General features: G+C 38.6%; 1 protein-coding gene across 2 annotated transcripts in view; it reads left to right on the top strand.

The window, feature by feature from the left end:
• MCTP2 (multiple C2 and transmembrane domain containing 2) overlaps nt 1-21,814 on the top strand; it is a 119,731-nt gene that overhangs the window by 76,159 nt on the left and 21,758 nt on the right. For both annotated transcript variants that reach the window (XM_032700625.1, XM_032700624.1), the window contains exon 19: nt 20,453-20,575. In XM_032700625.1, coding sequence (XP_032556516.1) covers nt 20,453-20,575 — 123 coding nt within the window. The remainder of the gene's footprint in view (nt 1-20,452; nt 20,576-21,814) is intronic.

The raw sequence follows: 21,814 nt of genomic DNA, 5'->3' as shown, positions 1-21,814 counted from the left end.
AGCTAAATTTATTAGTTTGTAATGGTGAGAGGAGACAATCCAAGAACATGTGAGTAGATTAATTTTTTTTGTGCTATAAAAATGAAATCATATTATTCATTAGCATTCTCTGCTTTTAATCCAATGATTTTTCATCTGAGTTAATTGTATAGGCACAGAGGGCACTGATGGGCTCTGCTCAGGCACATGTAAAATCAGAATTTTTTCAGATTTACAGATTTTGGAAAGAGAGTTGCAAGGGAGGTGAGGTGAAAAACAAAATTTCCCTTTCAGTCATGTTTGCTCTGTGCACAAAGGGTTTGGTGCAAATTGTGTTACACAGATTCTAGAAAAAACATCCTTGGTCAGAGAAAAGAGTCATACACAGGTTTTCTGTGTTCTTTAAAGTGTATCTCTTATTGTTGATCTGGTGTAAAAAAATTGGACACAAGTGGCTGTGTGTGCCTGGGAATATCAGGAGTATTCCCACATGTGAAAAGTGCTTCCTATAGAGTTAACAGTGTTCATATACTAAGGAATACCTTTAAATACATTGTCTGTGTACTCTTTTTCATTAATTCAGGATTGGGGGGGGGGAATTTGTAGATTTTTTAAAACCAAAGACACCTTCAAACATTCTATTCTGTTTAATTATGATCTAGTGATCTCTCTATTCAACCCAATATGTTGTGTTTTGATTGAAACACACCTCTCAAAAAGGTCTTTACTTTGAAGAGACCCAGAGACATAGTCCAGTACATCCCTGCATGGTCCTTCTTCTGTGCCTGACACATTTCATATCCTACCTTGGACAATTTTCTCTCAGTTTCCAGTGTGAATGTTGTAGTTTTAGCCTGGTCCTCATCACTCCTTCCTCATCACACTTTTCTCCACTGGGACATCACTTCCATGCAGGGTTACTGGTGTCCAAAAAGCTGGAACTGCATGGTCAAATGTGCCCGTGGGAATGTCTGCTCACAAGTCATTTTATATGTCTGTGTGATTATAAACTGTTTGTTTTCCCCACTTATGCATATGAAAACTCATGTTCTTACCCTTCTGATGCACACTTAAACCAAATTTTTGAACCTTCTTTCTACATAAAAACACTCTCTGCCTGCTCTGCTCCCCCATCTCCTCTGGTCATGGAAGTGAAGTCTATATTAACCAAATCATTCTTACTGTACTCAATGTATTATTTTAAAAATATTTTAAAAGTTAATTTTAGTCACAGAATGATTTTCATGAGGAATTATGCATCATTGCACATTGTGCTTGTGATTTTATACAACATAATTACACCTTCTATTGACAGTTTTCTCTGCATTAATGATAATTATGCCATTTAATGAAATTACAGTAATTGCATTAAAAAATATAATCTGGTGTGAATTAAAAGGATATATTGACTGGAATTTTTACTATAATGTGTACTTTTTTTAAACTTTGCATGATAGTTGGAAGAGACATTGACAGGATCAGGCAAACGATGAGAAACCAGGCACCAAAGCACCTCTGGTGTGACTGGCAGTGCTTGCTGCTGAATTCCTTCAGGGTCCCTGCACACTCACCCATGCCAGAATACTTCATTTTTACTGGCAGCATTTCCCACTATGTCAGGTTTAGGCTTCTTGCTAATCAAGGCTGCTGCCAGGGTGGGTACAGGTGGGAGCTGTTTTTCCAGCTCAGCCCTTGCTGGCAGCCTGGGCCAGCCAGACAAGGAATGCATCAGGCACAGGCAGTATTTGTTTATTTAGCAGTGACATTGCAGTGTGTCTGCTAATTATTTTATGATGGCTTAGTACAGGGAGGAAGGGAAGGAATATGTGGTGATGCAGCATAACGTGTTATAAATGTGGAGTTTTTGGTCAAACTCACTGCAGTTATGTAATGGTGGGCAGCTGGGAAAATGACAGGCGTGGAATCATTTTGGAGCACTCTGGGCTGCCCAAAAAGCCAGCTGATGCGAGAGTAGGGAAGCTCTGGGGGTTTGGGATGCCCAGCAGAGCAGCTGGGGGTTGTGAATGCAGCAGGAAACCCAAACGTAAGCTTTTGTGCTCCTTGCTGCAGAGGTGAGATTTTGGTACCATTCTCTGTTGAGATCTCCAAAGCTTTTTAAATCTAGAGAGAGCTCAAGGATGCCCTGTTGGTTTTTTTTTGCACTGGCCCCTTGGGCTGTGGGAACTTGGAAGTCTGAGGAGTCACAGGGCTGGGTGAGGCTGCAGGTATGTGCAGTGCTGTGCCAGTTTGCTTCAGGCCTAATCTGGGGTAGTAGCAGAGAGATAGGTCAGGCTCTGCAGCCCATGAACTTCTGGGCTTCTCTGCTGAGTGTGCCATTGAACATGCTGCCACTTCAGCTCGTGATATGGGAGCGGGATCTGAGCCCACCTAAACTCACCTCATAGAGAAGACACCAATCATCTTATGAGACATGAACAGGTTTTGATCCCTGTTGAGCTGGGCTATATTTATAGTGATGAACTATGGGCAAAAGGCCATTAGTTTGTTGACAGTGTCCTCTAAAATTGCTAATTGCCTATCAGTAAGGGAAATGTTCTCTTTCCCTCAGGAAAGATGTTTGTTCAAAATCTAAGCCTTCTGGAGTTTACTTGGGGTAAATCTCTCATTCTGCATGTGGACAAGTGTCTCCTACTTGTTATGGTGTGATTTTCCCAAGCAAAGCACAAAATGTTCCAGCCCTTTTTGTACTGAGCATAATTCAACCCCGGACATGACAACAATGTATGGGTAAAACATCCAATTTAACTCCTGCATTGTTTTGAAACACAGTGATTTATTTTATTTTTTTCCTTGATGGGAGGGGAGTTATAGATCAATAAGGGGAAACTCTTGAGATGAATGTTTCACAGGGAACATGAGAAATCTATGGAGAAGGGAGACCAGTACCAGCCATGAAATCCAAACAGCTTAGGATAGAAACTGAGTCACCAAATATCTCTTGGACCTCTGGCCAGTTCAGCAGAGGATAGGGGTTAAATTGAACTGAGACTTTTGAATTACCAGTAGATGATAATAATTCACTCTTCTGTAGGGTGGGGAAGAAGTTGTGCTCTCACATGAGCTTCCCTAAAATATTTCTTATTTTTCCCATGGATTGTCCACTAATTTTGAACAAGCAGTTGCCTGATACAAAGCACAAACCACCCTGTCATGACTACATGTGTAACTGATGAGAAGAGTATAGTCTTTTTCTCCTTTTTTTTTTTTTTCTCATCCTCCTAGCTAAAGACGAAATATAAAACATTGTTCCCAAACTATCCGGGAACAGCATTAAAGTAATGGTAGATTAAAATGTCTCCACATTTAAAAGCTAAATAAAATGAATAGATGTAATCCTAAAGAGAGAAGAATGAGTATTCTTCAAACACTGAATAGGGAACTTGGAAAAACAAGAAACTTTAAAAAAAAAAAAAAAAGAAGAAGAAAAAAGTATTAATGCAAAAGAGATGGTCTTTACATCCGCTTTACTGTAGAGCTTTTGCTGAGGGCTGTTCTCAGCCCATTTGCAGCTTGTGTTTTGCTACAGTTTTAAAGAAGCAGTCGGCAAAGGGACTAAGGCAGTTTCTACTTAAATAGGGGAGCTATAAAATAACACTCTGGTACAAAAATTTGCTCATTTTAAGTCTAGAGCTGGTGCTGGAGGAGCAGCAAAAGGCAGGTTTCGGGAATCTGACCTAGTAAGTAATCCTTCAGAGCCCCTAACATTTCCTCCCCTCTTTCCCTCTTCAAATCCCTGGCAAAGGCACATCTTTAAAATTATTGTCTCGAACTGCAGTGAGAAGGCGGGATTGGAGGTATGTTTTTATTCTGAGCTATTATATCCCAGTAAAAGCATTTTCCTAATGACGGAGGAAACGTTTACATCCTGCTTCCTCCGCACGGCTCATGGCAGTGCCTGTGAAAATGCACCGTCTCTGCTGGCAAAGCTGTCAGGAGCACGTTACCTGACACAAGTGGCTGCTCAGATGAGAAACAGGCTTCTCTAGACAATTAAAGGAGATGGTTTTACCCTTTTTTCCCCGCAGTTTTTACATTTCCAGTATTATTCTTCTGTGGTTGAGGGGAATACAATTTAAGCTTGAGATCCCAGACTTCGCTTTGCTGCGGCAGTTAAAATTCCTGGAATAGCAACAGTGATATTGATGATGCTGAGAGACACACAGCAAAGTAAACACATGTTATTTCCAGCTCTTTCAAAAATGCAAGAACAAACAAGGACAAAGTTAATAGGGAAATAACCACTTAGAAGCTTGACAACAGGATAAACATGATTTAAAAAGCAAAGTTTGAAGCTTTGGAGTCAGGGTGAGATGGAGCTGAGCAGAGACCAGTACAAATATCCCCTTTAACTCTGAAAAAAGGTGGATAGCCTTATGTTTCCTTCTCAGGAGTTTTGGGGATTTGCTTTTGACCAGTGAGATGCTCCAAAATAAAAATAAAAGCAAAACTGTGTTTTGCGTCTGAGGAGTCATACTCATTTCCTATGGGTGTGCTTAACAAGGCATTTACCCAATATAGCAATTCCCTTGATTTTGGGGTTAGGGATCTTCCTCTTAATTTAAGTCTGTGCTGTGCTGATATTTTAGAAGAATAGTCACGTTTTCTGTGCCGTGTACTCAAAACTTGAATGCATCACATAGGAATGATTCCCCTCAGCCCTGGTAAAGAGACAGATCTAAATCACTGCCTCTCACTCTTTAATTGCATTATATTGTTTTTAATTGATGATAAAGCCTCTTAATACCTTCGCTGTGTGTGTTAAACTCTGTAGTCCGAGTATCCGGGTAGAAGGACAGTCCTGTCAGAGGATAAGCCTCTGTACAGCTGGTCAGCAGGAATGTGTATGCAGGCATCCAGTCGAGAATTAAGGCAATGAAAAAGAAATTCAGCTTTGTTTCAGTGTATGGATTTATCCCTAGAAGGTGTCTGCGTTAAGATACAAGTACCTTATTTAGCTATCTGTCAGTCTCCAGAACCGGAGTGGAAATATAGTTTCCCTCTCTTTGGCTATTTAATGACAGCCCACAAAGCCAAGATCAAAGGTGGAAACATTTTATCTAATAATAATAATAATAATAATAAAAAATCAAAAGAAAAAGGGCTCTTTCTAGCTAAAACCTCAGCTAACTGCATCCACAAACCCTTCTGCCTGCCTTTGTGCTCAAGTTGTGACCTGTTGGAGAACTCTGCTCGGTGCATTTCCAGCTAATTTGATATCAGATTTTTTTTTCTTTTTTTTTTTTTTTTTTTTGGTGGTTGAAGCTTTGTCATTTGTTTCGAAGCTGTCATTTTTATTAGTCTCCCTGGCTGATCTTTTTGGGCTCTCGTCAGGTGGTGTGTGTTCTCCATTGTCTGCCTGGTCTTGGCAAGCTGTAGGTCCTTTTATTGCCATATGACGTGGGCGTGCTTGCAGCAGTAGCCTGTAATTATACCCACCACAGGTGACAGTTACAAGGGAGCTTTGGTAATAATTTTAGCTGCCTGATCTGATGTTTATGAAGAGCAAACCCTCTTTGTGGTCTGGCTGGAGTTTGCTATATTGTTTTGTACTTTAGCCGTTTGATTTATGAAGCCCTTTTTCTTAAATTTTATTTTTCCTTAATATATAACGTCTTGTGCCTTTTGAAGTTCTGAAGTTTTGTAAAAGGTTATTGTTGATCTTATGCTATTTTGTACATTTTCTGTTTATTTTTGGATGCACTGTATTTATTTTTGCTTTGTTCAGCACAGTAAAATAATACCCTTGCCTGTTGCTGGTTTTATTTGTATATTTAGCGTTGCTGAGCTCCTGTAACTAACCCCTCATTAGCAGATATGCTGTGTTCTCCTAACTGTAAGAGTAATCACAGATTAGCATTTTTTTTTTAATTTTTACTATTATTCAACTGTTTTATAAAAGGTGAAATTCTCTGTCCATGAAGGCAACTCTGTTTCCTTTACTCCTGAAGGAATTGCAAAACTTACATATGTCAAAGGTGAATTTAGCTCATGATTCTTACTGTTATCTTGCAAAACTCCATCACAATTTTAGGAATTTGCCACAGAAAAAAATGTGGACAAGACTGACATGCCCATTGCCTGATAGCTGGCTTCTCTCTTGTGCTTTATTTCTTTTCTCAGTTCTAAATCCTTTAGAGGAACTTAAAACTCTTGAGCATCTTTTGAATTTTTGATTCTTATCACAATATTCTGATTTGGTAGGTTGAAAACCATGGGAAATTTATTTGTAACCATTTGCTAACCTATCTGATCCTAAAAAGATGATATTCCATATCAGGATCCAGTCATTTTTATTTTCCCATTTTGTCTGTTGCCTTTATGTGAAAGTTCACTTTATTCACAGATTAGAAATTGCATAAACGAAGATGAAATTAGTATTCTGAGTTGAATGAATGCTGCATCTGCGTGAGACTCATTAAACAGGAGTGTGAGACAGAAGCTACTTAGCTACTTACCCATCACTATTGGAAATACCAGAATTTGAGAAGCTTATTTGTAAAATTCCCAAAGTTTGGTGTGGATTTTGACTACACAAGCTACATGGAAAAAGGCATGCAGCCCAGTCCAAACAAACAAAAAAGGCAGGAACCCCACAGTATGTATTATGAAAAAGGTATATATTAGGAAGTGAAAATGTCATTAAAATTAAAAATTTTTTTACTAAGTGTGCTCTTTTTTCCCCCCGGAGCCACAGGTGTATTGATTTTCTTTCAGTCAGCATCTGCCTGGGTTTGTCTCATTATTCACATTACTTTGACCTGGCACCTCTTAGAAAGTACTTTAAAGCACTCAGTTTTACAGGGAATTTGTATACATTGACTGTTATCTCCCATGTCATTGGTGAAGCAACCCTACCAGTATTTGTTTTTCTTCTTTTTATTTTCTTTTAAATTTTAAAAAGGCAGATCATTTATTTTTAACACAGATGTAAGCTTAGAACAACACTGCATTCCCTTGAAACATCGAGGAAGTTTTTATTCTTCCAAAATGAGGGAATAAGTAGACACATGTCTGTAGGTGGTTTAAATCACTGTAAATCCATTAACTTCAGCGAACCTATGTTATTTAACATCAGTTAAAAATCTCTATCCTCATTTTGGGGCAAATCCTGTGTGAATAGGAATAGCAGGTTTTCTGAGAAGAGCAAAAGCCTGTAGATGGCGATGGACCCTCAGGAATGAGCCAGTTCTGGCATTCAGGCTTTTGTCAGATTTTTCTGGCAGGTTTTCTTTCTTTTGCTTGAACTATTTTATTTTTAATTTAATTCACCCTTTCTCTCAGCACTAATCTAAAACTAGTTGCAGAAATCGTGACAACTGGAAGAAATTTCCTGTTTGAAGGTAATGCAACATTTTGGTTTTATGATGGAGACAGATGCACCTTGAGGGATTTCTCTTAAGGCATTCTGCTTGTCGGACTTTTTTTGCTTTTTTAAATAAGAAAGAGTTGGATACTTTACAAGTTCTGAAATAAAAGGGGATTAGTATAGAAGCTACAGAGCAAATACATTTTTTAAAAAGCCTGTTCTCATTTAGTTTTATTTTTCTTCATTAGAAACTAAGATGTGCTTGAACTTAGAGGTTGATCTGAAGTAACCAAAAAGTTCTTGGGTTGTTTAAGGATAGCAGTAATAATAAAAATACCTTAAATCGGGATATGTCCCTTTCATTTTTTTTATTTATTTTTTTAATTCAGTGGGAAATAAAGCTGGAACAATAGGATGCCTGCAAAATCCCAGAAATCTGATTAAAAAAACCTCTGTTATTAATTGTGAATAAATTTGACTGCTACCACAGTAAAAGGTTACACTCTGAAAAGTATCAACAGAGTTTTGATCACTTCCCCGACAACTTCATGAAAATTAAATCTGTTATTTTTAATTGTAGCATCCATGCTGTAGTCAAGCTTAGCTGTTTTCCGTTGGTTTGGTTTTTGTTCCCTAAAGGTAGTGCTGTGATTTTGAGAAGTGTTAATAAATATGTAAATCATGTAGTGCTTAATACCAGTCTAATATACTGATTTATTTTACCCTTAACATAACCCATGTAAAGTCAGCATGTTTACTGGGAGATATGTCATAGGTGAGCAAAGGTCTTCACTAGAACAGCCTTTATCTACTCTGCTAGCTCAGTTCAGAACTTTCTACTTGCTTTTTGGGAGAAGCCACTGTTTCCTGTACTTTCCTTCAGCTTTCATCTTTTAATGGAAGAGAAGAGCAGCACAGCTCTGTATCAAAGCCAATTGTCAGCTTTCATTAGATGTAGTCTATTGTTTGTTCAGATTAGAAATAACTGCATTACACTTTGACTTTGAAGGCTTGTTTGTTTTTAAATATACTGGGTATATGTGACCTTTTTGTCATTTCTGATGCACTTGGCTTGGCAAATTTGAGATACCGATTTAAACAGCAGCCAAACCTATTTGTAACACAGGTACTTTGTGAAGGCACTTTTTGTAGGTCAGGAAAAGTAAAACAAAACCTTGCTGCTAATAAAAAGCATTAATAGATTCACATAAAGCATTTTTAGCTAATACCTTGAATAGATTGCATGGGGGTAACCCCCAGTGCTCAGTGAAATTGCAGCACCCAATATTTAGCAGTGGGTGGGAATCCAGTCAGCTGGTTTTATCATCCCATTATGTGTTGGCCATATGAGATGTGGCCTGTGTCAGAACATGATGTCAGATCAGAAAGTCTAATTCCATTAAAAAATTGCACTAAGCAAATTTTCTTAAAATGTTTAGAATATTAAATGGGAAATGCATAATTGATACAGCGATATTAGCTTTTTTTTTTTTAACCGAACATGCCCATCAGGAATTAGATGATGACTTGTTCTTGCAGTTAAGAAAACTTCCCCAGATACTTCCATGTACACATTTGGGAAAATTATTTGCAATGATATATTTCAATTTCCTTAATAAACTAGACCTGTCTTCCTAATTCCCTTTCCCTTAAGTCCCTCCGCAGGGGTTAAGAAATGAAGTATTTTGAAATTATTACCAGATAACTGTTTCTATGAATAAAAAACTAATCTAAGCTTTTTTTAAAAAATAGATTTATATTCCAAAGCCGGGAAATAAACAGTGGCAGTAGAAAGGAAATATGAGATTAATAAAAATGAAGACGTTTTGCAGAGCTATTCTGGGTTGGTTTAATCTTGTTGTTTTTTTTTTTTTTTTCCTTTTTCTGGGAAGTAGTACTTCTGCAGCAGCCTGCATTGCAATGAAGGCAATTCCTGCTTACTGTTTTAAAAGTTGTATGAATACTGGCAGAGACAGTGGTCCTTCAGTGCCCGGTGAATCCTGTCTTACACACTGATACCTATAGTAACACACACAGAGTGACGATGAGATCAAATGCTCTGGTTAAAAAGCCTTAGGGAAGCATTATGTGTCTGAGGTCTGATCTATTGTCTGGGAGGTCGGAGAGTGTTAATGCACTCTGCAAAGATTAGACTCCCCCTCTAATTGCTCCAACACTTCCTTAAAGGATTTAAACAGTCAGGAAAGGTGATGCTCCTTGTCAATTTTTGTCTTCTGACAGCTGTTGAAGTTTATCTGTCTTTCCACGGAGACCACTAGATCACGCAAACCAAGCAGTGGCAAAAGCACAGACCCTGGATTAGGACTCAGAGCAATGAATGCCACTATTTACAACTCCATTATTTCTGTTTTTAAATACTTGAAGGGCTGTGGCCGGGATTGCTCCTTCGTGCTGTGCCATTTACTTTTGGTGCTGGGAACTCCCGAAGTTCCACGAAAACTTTAACTCCCTAGTTTGATGAAAAGTCACCCTGTTAATTCTGAAAGTGAGTCATATTATGGTCTGCATCCCTTAGAGCTTGGCTGATGCTTCTTCAGCACATCTCTGTGGTACCAAGTCAGTCATGGCACAGCCACTGCTTGTTTATCCAAGTGCAGTGCTACAGCTGAGCTACTGTGAGGCACTCTGCTATTTGATACCAAATTTTCCTCTCCCTCACTAAGTCTGATAAGGATTTGAGTTCTCTTGGTTCATAAAGCCTGAAACACATATAAAAAATTTGCTCAGAACTCTGGTTAAGCTCATGCAGGAAAGTTTTTCTGCTGCTGAACCAGAGTGTCTACAAGTACCTGACCCCTGTCACTAATTTTGTGAAGCAAAATAGAAATTTGTCCAATGAATCAGAACCACATAAAAAAACCAGTTTGTTATTTTGCAGCCTAGATATTTGAAATGCCTTACATTTGCAAAGGATGCTGCTTTTACTTGGAAAGTACTTTAAAAGCAAGGGATGCAAAAAAAATTGAATGTTAGTGAGAAAGGAGAAACATAACTCCAGCCCAGGAGATTTTGGGAAATTTAATATATTTATGCAACAAGGCCCTGGTATCCTCAGGTTCGCGGTAGGGTAACATTTATTGTAACAAGAGTGCAATTTGACCCATCTTTTTAAAAATGTCTATTCCTGTTTCACAGACAGATGTGAATGTGTCCTGTTTCACTGCAGCTGACACGACATGACAGGTCCTGCAGACCAGAGAGCCATCCTGTAGTTATTTCTTCTGGTGCATCAGAAGCCTCTCAGTTTGATAGTGTCTGTGTTTTTGCTAGTCTTGCAGCATCTAAATGTGTTGGTGTTTCTAATCCATTTCACACATAAATGTATAAATATGACCTATATAAATATACATATATTTAATGCCTCTTTTCTAGACTCTGAGCAGATGACTAATACAGCTGTTTGAAGGAGAAAGGGATTTTTTTTCTTTTCTTTTTTTTTTTTCAAAGCCCTCTTGGCTCTGAATCGGAAATTGAGGAGCAGAATTCATCAAGTGTATTCTGATCGTTCTCACATGGGTAGTTCCTCCTTCCCTTCCTGCATAGCATGTTCCTTTGCACTGTTGCTATATTACATGAAATGTTTCATCTGTATATAAAAATTAAAAATTCAAACAAAAATCTGGCCCACATGAAGAACAGGCCCTTTGGGCATATGGTTCATTATGCATATTCGTTTAATTACTAAAACACTTGGGATGTCTCTACTGCCCTTGCTTTCAACTTGTAAAGTTGGATCTGTTCTGCAGCACAGAATATGTTGAACAGGCATGTGTCATAAAGGACTTCAGTTTTCTCCTACTTCAAACTCCATATAATGTTCTTGGCTGAATCGTTAGAATTTACTGATTAACGGTTCAATCCACTGCATCAAAACAGCATTTCAGGATCTCTTTTCTCTTAACACCTTCTCTAACCCCAAAAAGGCAAGTTTTACAGTGGTTCAGAGTTGTGTTTAGTATCAAAGTAACGTGAGACTCAAGATTTAGATTTCAGGCACATTCCCACAAAGCACCTAAAGCTGCATGTTGAAGCTGTATAACTTTTATTAGCTAGGAAGGGATTGCTGTGATAGTGTGACTTTAATTGATTTTCAGGGCAAACAGGTGGTGATGGTTTAGGCATCCCCCAGTCTCCTGCCATTCCTAATTTGGAGCTGCACATATAATAGCTTTATTAAAATAAACAATCTTCTGGCTTTGGTTTTACCTGAACAGCTGCCTGAAATTGTGGGAGTCTTGCAACTTTTTTTTTTTAAATTATTTTTTATTTTGGAAAGCAAAATGCTATAGGTCTGCTAGTGGAAAATCTCTATTACATAGTCATGCTGTCAATATATTGGATTTTTTTTTTGTGTGTCACTGCTGCTAGATTACAATGGTAACATATCCAGGGTATAATTACAGTGAGTCTCACAGTCATCTTCATGCATTTGTTCTGTAATGCAGCAATTTTGTCACACTGCAGATGAAGAACCTGCTGAAATAGTTAAGTGTTGTGTAATCACTCTCACTGTTCCTGGGTGTGTGTCAGGTGTGGGGAGGGCTGGGTTCCAGTTATGAACTGCAGTTCTTCCCTTGGCTTTGGGAAATAGATCTCTGGGTTTACTGGTTCGTTGTTTTGTTGTTGTTGGTTTTTTTTTTTTTTTGGTTTTGTTTTTTTTTTAAATTAGTTTTTTGTTCCTTCTGCTCTGTTTCAGTCTGGAAACATTTTTTTTAGGACTGGAGGTTTTGGAAAAGAGGGTACCAGGCAGTTTTGCAGCAATAGTGTGTACAATCATATATTTCTTATTTAACTGGGTTTACTGCAATCTGTGTTTTGATTTTACTTTTTTTCTCCATGCCATAACTGGAGACTGCCAGGGAAGTAACCTTAGGTGCAATTCTTCTGCCACTGAACTAAATTTAACAGGTTTGCTTTATTGGAAAGCTCTTTTTTCTTTACTCATTCAGCTCTAATATACACCACTAACATGAAGGAGGAGGTCATTAAAGTAGTTTAAACGTATCATTTCAGACTCCCATTTGCTACCAATTGGAACCCAATTAAGAGCCCAAATTTAAGAACACTGTCACTGACACTCCTTCCACTCCTGTACAATTATGTCACTATCTGACCCTGTCTGCTAATGTTTCTCACAATGCTAACAAATATGTCTCCAAATAAGTGGACATTTATCAACTCAGCTAATGATAGTTTTTTTCATGACCCTTTTAAGGTGTTCACCTTATGCAGATAAATAAAATCAGCCTACATTTTTGCCTCCTTTTAAATAGCACAGATATTTTTTTCTGACACATTTTGGAAGAATTATTTACTATAGGACCAGGCTTTTAACTGGCATAATGCCTGTCTTCCCTGCAAATAGATTATAACTTTCTGTATGAGAATAATTCCAAAATTGTCACCCTGCTGATAAACCAAAACATTAGAGTTAAAAATGAGAATTTAATTTATCTGTGATATGAAACAACAGATTTTTTTTTTCTCTTGCATGCCACCCCATCTTTATTTTGTGATCTTGCTCCATTGCCTTGGTCTGTGATAGTTACCCCTCGAGAAATAACATGCAGATTTATTCCCCTGCCCCATTCCCAGCAGATTACCCCAAAAGATAGAGAAAACTTGTAATATTTTTTTTCTTCTGGTTTTTTTTTTTTTTCAATTTTAAGCTTTACTGCTTGAGGGTCTTAACTGTATTTTACTTGGCACAGGAAATGTAAAATACGTTAGATAAAAGCATGAGGGAAAAATTAGACCAGTCAGCATGTTGGCAAACCGCTATTTCTTCGTGTCTGCTGCCTAAAAGGATTTGAAATCTTTTACTCTAAAGCTGTTGTACATACATAAATATAGAACCCAAAACTTGTGATGTAGTTGATTTTGTTTTAACCTCTTTTGAGATTAGGGATAAAGTAGCAGCCACAACAAAATTGGATAGAGGCACTCACTAGACTTGTGGTGAGCATAAGGCTTTGGGGTTTAAATGTATGTGTCCTAGAGGACAAAGGTGACACCCCCAGACATAAACCCTTTTGTGTTGGAAATTGTCATCCACCCTGACCAATTTGCCAGAGGTGTCAAATAGCTGGAATGCAATATAGAAATCTTAACATACATATAGTCTCAACAGGTGATAAGTTCAGTGGAATAAATTTGAACCAAGTGCCTCTTCCCTGACCTCCTCATTAAAGAAATACATCTAACTTTCCAGTTTTCTAGGCTGGCTAACCTCATTAATGTAACCAAAATAATCGTCATTTTTAATTAGTGTGGGTTTATTTTGTTGTTGTTTATCACTTTCTGATTCCAGGCATTGTTATGAATAAAGAACAAATCAGTTGAATGTGTTAATGGCAACAGTAATTCAGGCTCAGAGTGGGGACATTTTGTAAGTGTTTGCAGTCTTAAGTGTAGCATCCCAACCCTCCCTGATGGAGTTCTGCACCGCAGTGTCCCAAGAGGATGGTGGAGAACAGATTGTAACATTGTCAGCTCTTCTGATTTCGCTGTGACTTTTGCAGAAGAACATGCTTCTTCTTAAAGCACCATTTCTGAAGAGTCCTGTGATTGCACATGAATCACAGCTTTCATTTAAAACACAAATGAGTCTCTACTTCCTACCAGCAGCAAAGAAAATGAGATCCCCCTGAAGAGTCTAAATCAGGCAGTGACAAAAAAGGCCCTAACACATATTGACTTAAACAGTGTAAGTTTTTTCGCATGGTTTTTGAGACTATTTTTGTTGGTTGCTTTATGTCTTTTTTTGTTGGGAGTGGGATACATCGTGGTTTTTCTTTTCTTTTTGAATGTTCAGTAAAACTGTGACCATGCTGACCAGAGTTCTCATCCTTCACAGGCTTTATTCTGTCACTCCTCTTCCTTGTTGTATCCTCACATATGATGTAAATTGTAAAGTACAAGTCGGGTATCTCAGATTCCCCCTTGAGCTCATCCTGGGCCAGCAAGGTGCAGTTGGGACAAGAAGAGATGGGACATATGGCTATGGCAGCAGGACATGGCTTTGCTTCTGTGTCATTTAATCTTTGCAGACAACTGAGGTGGGCAAATGTAACCATGTTGTTTGTTACCCAAAACATCTTCTGAGAAAAAAAACAAATTAGGTAGATCTACATGGTAAAAAACTGTTACATATCCTTTATTTCTACTTCTCAGTTCTGTGCAGTCACATATGTGATACAGATTGAGAGTTTTTGAGGCATAATTTGGTTTGACTTTGGGATGTTTAAGTGGATGCTTTGTGCCTTGTCTTTGTTTTTAGATTCCATTTGTGTTTGCACTTGCATCAAAGAGCTTTTTGCTTGTAGTACACCCTTAAAAAATTAGTAAGTTGTAGGCTGATGTGTGGAGCAATGCAGAGATAATTTGTAACGTGGCATTAATATTTAAAGACCTATTCCTTCAGGTCATTTTTGATTTTGGTCATTGCTGTTCAATACAGTGCACGTTTCACACTGCTGTTGAGACGCTCTGTGTTCTTCTGCTGGGGACACAAAAAGCAAATTGAATCTAAAGTAAATAGGTTTCTCCTGCCAGTGCTGGTTTATTTAAGTATAATTTCTCTTCCTGCCACATTCTCCATTATTGCATTGCAACAAGGGAGCGACTCCACTCATAACTGACCCCTCCTTGAGCTCTGGTTTAGTGGCCATGAAGTGGCATCAGCAGTGAGGGGGCATCATATGGATGTGGGAATGAGAGTGTTGGTATGAACAATTCTGGAATGCATTCTTGGAAGGAGGACCTTTAGTGGGAAATACATGCTACGTGGTTGCCTCAGCCTTCTTTGCCATGCCCTGAGGTGGGGCTGTGTTAGGCTAATTTTCATTATTTTTAATGGCTTCTTCTTTAAACATTCTCATTAGTCCCATGCACAAACCAACCCAAGAGCACAAGCCTCATTACTGCACCCACATCAGGCTGAGCCCACACTGGGTACCCTGATTTTTGTTAGTGTGGGCTCAGCACTACTCTGTTCCTGGATCTAGATTGTCCTTATCTGGAAGAGATGCCTCTGTATACACAGCTATATATATACATATACGCAAATGTACTGCTCTGTGTGAGTGTGTTTATTCTCTCCTCTACTCTTGTACTCTCCCTTTCTAAGGGCAGGAGTAAGTATCTGTCAGAAATAATTTGTTGTCGACAGGCTTATTGCCTCCAAGGGATTTGAGTGCCCTTTTGGGGAGCCAGTATCTTACATTATTGGCTAATATCCTCTTATTTTGTTTTGTACTGAAAACGTAACAAAACCCCAAAAGTCTAGAGAGTTTGTCCCTGCATACTTATTTTCAGAAATTTTTCCTTTCTTCTAGGGTTCATTTGTGCATATGTGGTAACTTGAAACTACATAACTCAGAGATAAGTAATAAGTACAGAATCCCTCTCCCCTGTAAATAAAAGGGGTGCAAATCTTTGTGTCTCAGATCAGAATCAGTGATATGGCTTAGTTCAAAACCTAACTTGGACATTCACAGCAGTGTCAGCTCAAGTTTTTCTCCTGCCTTCATGAATTACACAGATCGTGTTTATAAATCGCATGAAGCTGTTAGTAGTTTGGAGTTCAGTTGAATTGTGGGTTTTGAGACTTTGAGTTCCAAATAATATTTTTCACAGCTCTGCTGATGAGGCATTTCATTAGCATTGGAGCCTACACTGGCTGAGAAGAGAACTTTTTACCATAGGTTCCTCGCATGCATTTAATCTCCTTTCACTTTTATTTCTTCCATCTGATGGAATGTATCGCTCTCCTACCATCACTGTTGTTTTCCAAGAATTACTCTGTCACATAACACAGCATCTTTCACTTTTCCACAAAAGCTTACCAGGTCAAAGAAAGCCTGTTTTTTACAGTTAGAAAAATTATAATTGCTGCATAGAAAAAATCACACGGAAGATACTATCTTATGCTGGGTTTCTAAACATCTTAAAACTGTTCTATCCCCTGACTGTGGGTTTGCTGGTGACAAATGTTTTATGGGCATATTTTAGTAGACACCCGTCTAAAATCTGGTCTTAATAGTCAGATCCTAAATTGGAACCAGAGGGGCAGAAAAACCAGATTTGAAACGTGTTTCTAAGGGTTTGTTTTTACTTTCAGTTGAGGCTGCCTTCTCTCATCTTTTGTACTGCTGTCAAAAGGGCCACTCTCATGGTTGTTCAAACTCCATGCTTCTTGACAGGAACAGTTGGACCCCTCTTCAATGATTTTCAGATGAAACGGCTTCCAAACCTCCAGAGCTTTAACTTGTAGTTATTAGGCCCTTTGAAATAGCAACACATTAATCAGCTGAAATCAAGTGGTCCTTTCTCCAAGGCTGTGATATTGCTGTTCTCTTCTAGGTAGAGCTCTAGTCTAAATATTAGTTTCAAGAGCTCTTTTTCTTTTTCTTTCCCTCGAGATACGTCTATCCCATTTCTGTTTCTGTTTGGATCAGTGTTTTAGAATGCTGTGAATTAAATTGTTCGCTCCTATAATAGGCTTTTATACTCTCAAATGGCATTAAAGGAAGTAACGCAGAAAACTCGCTTCCACTTTTTTGACTCTTGGTTTAGAAATCGGCTGTTGTCCTTTTAACTTCTCCCATGCATAGTGTGAAGCCCAGAAGAAAAGGTGTCAATGATGTAATGGATTGTGTCTGACACAACTTGTTCTAACAATGATGTGAAAAAAGAAATGGTTTGTTGAAACTGGATCATTTGAAACAGGGCCTTGGTTTGTGTCCCTCCCCTCTGGGGTATTGAGAAAGTGACCTGAACCTGTTAATGGATTCCCTTACTGGTCTGTGTATTAGGCAAAAGGCAGACTGGGGATGACAAGAAATCAAGAAGACACTGTTCCTTGCATTAGCCATCATTTACATCAGCAGACAAAGCATTCTTGAGTTTTGGCAAAAAAAATATTGAAAATAATTTAGGGAGCATAATGCAGGACCTTCTCCCAGGCATAAGGTATGATTGAGGAGACAGTAAAAACATGCATGATTGAGAACCTTGTCATTTGGGGAGTGGGTGTCTGTGTCACAGGGCTGCTGATGCTGTGGTCAGTGTCAGGGAGCTGCCTGAGAGCTGATAAAATAGGACATGGGCCTGCTTGGGATCTGCTTTGAAAACTGATGCTGCAGAACTACTCAAAAGGCTGCTAAATTGCAGAAATATTTCTATTCGCTTTATAAACACGCTCTGAACTTTTATTATGTACTGTATGTTCACAGCAATCATTTCCCATACCTCCGAGGCTAAATAATTTCTGAATAGCTAAATCAATTTGTCTTGTGTCTGTGTTGTGTCACAGTAATGAAAGTTCCCTGTACTGTGGCAGCAGCAGTAAAGCAACTCTTGTTAAGGAGATGTGGGGGCTCTATCAAAGCGTCACTGTCTGAGTTACAGCTCAGCAGCTGATTAACCAGTCAGCATTAGAAAGGAAGAGACAGGGTGCCTGAGCTATCCACTGAGCCTACAGTGAGATTTTGTAATGAAGTTTGAAGTTTTATTTAAGGTCTGAAACTTAATAATACACAAAATGTACTGTAAGATCTAAAATCACCAAGGTCTTGATTTCGTAGCCTGCCTAAATGACCTGTGATTGCAAGGTTGTGTTGCACTTGCAGCAGAGCAGAGTGATGTTCACACAGGATGGTGACAGATGCACTAAAATTGGGTCAAGTCCTGCAATTGAGTGAATGAAGAAAGGTTCTTCAAGAGCTTCATTGACTCCTTGTAGGAAGGACTCTGCGTGGCTGGGTGCTGGTGGAGCCTTTTTGCTGCATTAAGGGAAGACTGAGTTTGCTCGTGCCCCACGGAGATGGTGTAAATGCAACCCCCTGCAACGGGCTGGAGCAAATGTATTGAATTAATAACCTGGCAACAGGAATTTCCATGAAATGGTTTACATAAGGATCAGATGTATATTTATATGTGTGTGCCTGTTTTTATCTGTCTGTATGTACGTGAGAAAGATATCTATGTAGAGATGTACAAGAAGAGATCCTTGTTCTTTGGAGTGACATTTGAGGTAGGACAGGAGCTGGTATCACCTTTACTTTGTCTTACAAAACAAGCAGAGATTCATCCGAGGGAGTTGTAATAGTTCCAGATGAACTTGTTCGGGTTAGAACTTTTCATTTATGGGAGACTTTTCAGCTGGGAATATAACAATTTTGGAAGTCTTTATTAGCTAGAGTCATGCAAGACTCCTGTAAGACAGATCAAGCACTGTGCCTTCTTGGCCCGGATTCATGTGTTTCTGTTGCCTTGCTTACATATGAAATGTGACTGTGTGAATCATTATCACTTCTAATTTTTTAGTATGTTGAAAAGCAGGATCAAAAAGGGAAAAAAAAAAAAAAAGGAAACCAAATCCTCTTCTACATTCCTGTGCTGCAAATCAATAGCATGGGGATATATTGCCTGGATGTCAGCCCATTTTATAAATGAATATATCTCAAAGATTGTTTTACTGGCCTACAAATGCCAAGAACAGGATGACAGTCTAATTCCTTGCATAGCAACAGCTAACATAAAATCAGGTTCACTTTAGAAAATGCAGTGCTGTTTGGGCAAGGTTACGGATACAGGCATTGTTTCTCGGTTTATGTTTGGCCCGTGGTAGATATTAACTGGTCATTTGTCTGATGTCAGACAAGTCTTTTTGTTTAAAAGTTACAACAGCTGCTGTTCTGTAGGAGTATAAATTCTCACACTGCTGAATGCAATGGGAAGTATTTCTTTGGTACACTTTCAAGTCCATAACACAAAATACATTGCCATAAATATCCCATTCTACAACTGCCAGCATTGTCTTTATGTGTAATGTCTGATGGGCCAAGGATGAGGGGAGGTAGAGATTTAGATTTCTCATCACACATAGAGTTTTCCTTTGTTGTGGTTTGAGATACATTTACTGGATCTGACTCATTTTCACTTACCTGTGTTATTCTAAAGATGTGATTGTTGTTTCTGATCATTCCAGGTTCTTTTGGGGGAAGAAAAATGAGAAAAATGTGTTTGTGCCTTGTCTTTAAAGGAGATTGCTTAAAATAGCTTCAAGTTGCTACCAGCATTAGGCAGTTCTTCTGGAAACACTATGTATGAGTAGAAAAGGAAATGGGATCACAACATGCATTTTATGGCAGTTCTGGATTTAGTTTATTAACTTTGCATTGCCAGCCCCTCCAAGTTTGCAGTCTGTTCAGGTATTGTTGGTACTTTTAAGATAGGATTGCAGTTTGGCTTGATACATTTTTTTTTGAAAAAAAACCTATGTGTTTTTTAAATCCCCATCACATTAGTTGTGTGTTTTGCTGTTCCAATTTGCAGGACAAAATGTCAAAATTTGGCTTCATGTTTTGCTGTTAGTGAGTTTTGTCAGATACCGCTCCAAATACACAGACTCATACTAGTTTTGGGTTAAGAGGGTCCAAGCTACCAGTGAGATCAGAATATGCTGTGCTGAAAAATGGCAAGAGTATGAGAATGGAGACTAGGCTGACTGGATCCCTTTCCAAAATAAATGATACATCATGTGCAGCCTGAAGCCTTGCCTCCTGGATGGTAACAGTCCTTTCTCTGTGCTGTTGTGCCAAGAATATAGGTGGATTAATGGTGAACATGCATGTGCTGATTATCCACTGTGGAGTGACAATGGATCTCCATGGTTCCTGTTGCACAAGAGGAAAAAAACCTCTCCTCTAGCCTGTGAAAGACTCCCTGGCAATTAGGGTTTGATGTAGTGGAGCAGGTTTACCTCTATAAGTGCATCTGTTCTACACTAGCACTAAGGACAAAAGGCTTTCAGGCTTGAAGGGGTCCCAGGAAGGAGTGAATAAAGCCTTTGGAGTAACCTTATGTTCAGGGCCTTATACTTCCCCAGATACAGGGGAGGAGGACCTAACAAACAGCAGCCTAATGATCTCAAACAGAATGGAGTGAAAGCACACGCTTTCCAAGCTGATTTCTTTGCCAAAATAATAATATGAATGAGGTTTGAGGTTAACAGACATTCAAGGATGAATGTACAGAGTGATAATGACTGAAAAACTTTCTTACATGTCTTTCTCTTTAAACACTTGTGTGTATTCCCTTCTGCTGCTTTATTTCTCCCAGGTATTTGTGGTCACCGTCTGGAACGTGGAGCTGTACATGGTGCCCCTGGCTTTGCTGGTGCTCTTTGCCTACAATTTCTCCCTCGTCACGACAGGGAAGGTCAATAACACCCAAGATGCCCAGGCAAGTAAAGTGGCAGTAACATTTCTGGCAGCCCCAGTTTGCCCTTGAGCGAAGTGTCACGTGTTTTAATGGTATTAAGCTAGTTGTGTATCTAAACAGCGGTTTTATTTCAAAGTTAGTGAAAAGAAACCTCCACCCTCTCGATTTTCATTATTTGATTAAAGCAATAAACCATTCAGACTAGTAGGAGAAGACAACGAGAGTGTGTAGGAGGAGGATTTCACTTACTAAGTAACTACAAACATTTTTAAGTTGAATTAAGAAAGGCTTCCAAAGCGACAAGTGCCATGCCTCTCCTGCCATTACACTTTGCATCACACTAATGATTCGTGATTCACAGAAGAGCAAAGTCAATAGAAGCCAGAAGAGAATATAGTTATTTTTAAAGTTATTTTGTTGTCCTGTGATCCGAGGCTTTAAAAAACCTTTGTTCCTCCTTCCCACCCCCCACCCTTAAATGACAAGTGCTTTTTTCCCCCAGAAATTTAGCCTTCGTTTTTTTAACTTGGGAGAAAAAAGAATTTAAATGCAGAAAATAATCACAAAGTAACAAAGTGCTACTCTTGGGGTATGAAATGCTGTTTGATGTTGACCACTGTCTTTACTCATACAACAGTGGTAATTACAGCTAGAAATGAGGGTAAATTCATGAATGTCCATAATGTTCTGTTTTTAAAAGTGAAATAAATACAGTACTGAAATGGAGGCCAAAGTGTAGCTTTCAACTTTTGATAAAAAGATGATTGACATTGGTACCTTTACCTGAACAAGTCAAGTGGATTTTATACAAAGACATAATATTTTAGAATTTAAAAAGTCAGTAGCTGCTCTCTTAGTTTTAGTGAGAAAAGTTGCTCCTAGTTCAGTTTTCATCCATTCCCTAGTGGAAAGATTCTTAGAAAATAGGGGAAGTTGCATTATCCAGACCGGGAGACGTTTAATTTGAAAACATGGTAAAAGAAATTCTTTTCTTCAGTTTCAGCCACGTCCAGAATAACACAAAAAGATACTGTGTGTCTTCAGTGACTACTTGATTTCATCAAGAAAATAACTTCCCATGTGGGAGAATCCCAGGCAAACAGCTGTTTTTGGTTTTAATACAAAAACCAATAAAAAATAACAATAATAACTTACCCAGAAAAAAATACACAGAGAATGCCTTCCAGCCCCCTCACTCATCCTGTGGTGAGTTTGTTGCATGTTCAGGTGAGGTCAGTCTGACAGAAAATAGAAGAATTG

The sequence above is a fragment of the Chiroxiphia lanceolata genome, chromosome 12 (assembly GCF_009829145.1).
Source record: "Chiroxiphia lanceolata isolate bChiLan1 chromosome 12, bChiLan1.pri, whole genome shotgun sequence".
Taxonomy (NCBI): domain Eukaryota; kingdom Metazoa; phylum Chordata; class Aves; order Passeriformes; family Pipridae; genus Chiroxiphia; species Chiroxiphia lanceolata.
This window is presented reverse-complemented; position numbering and strand designations above follow the sequence as displayed.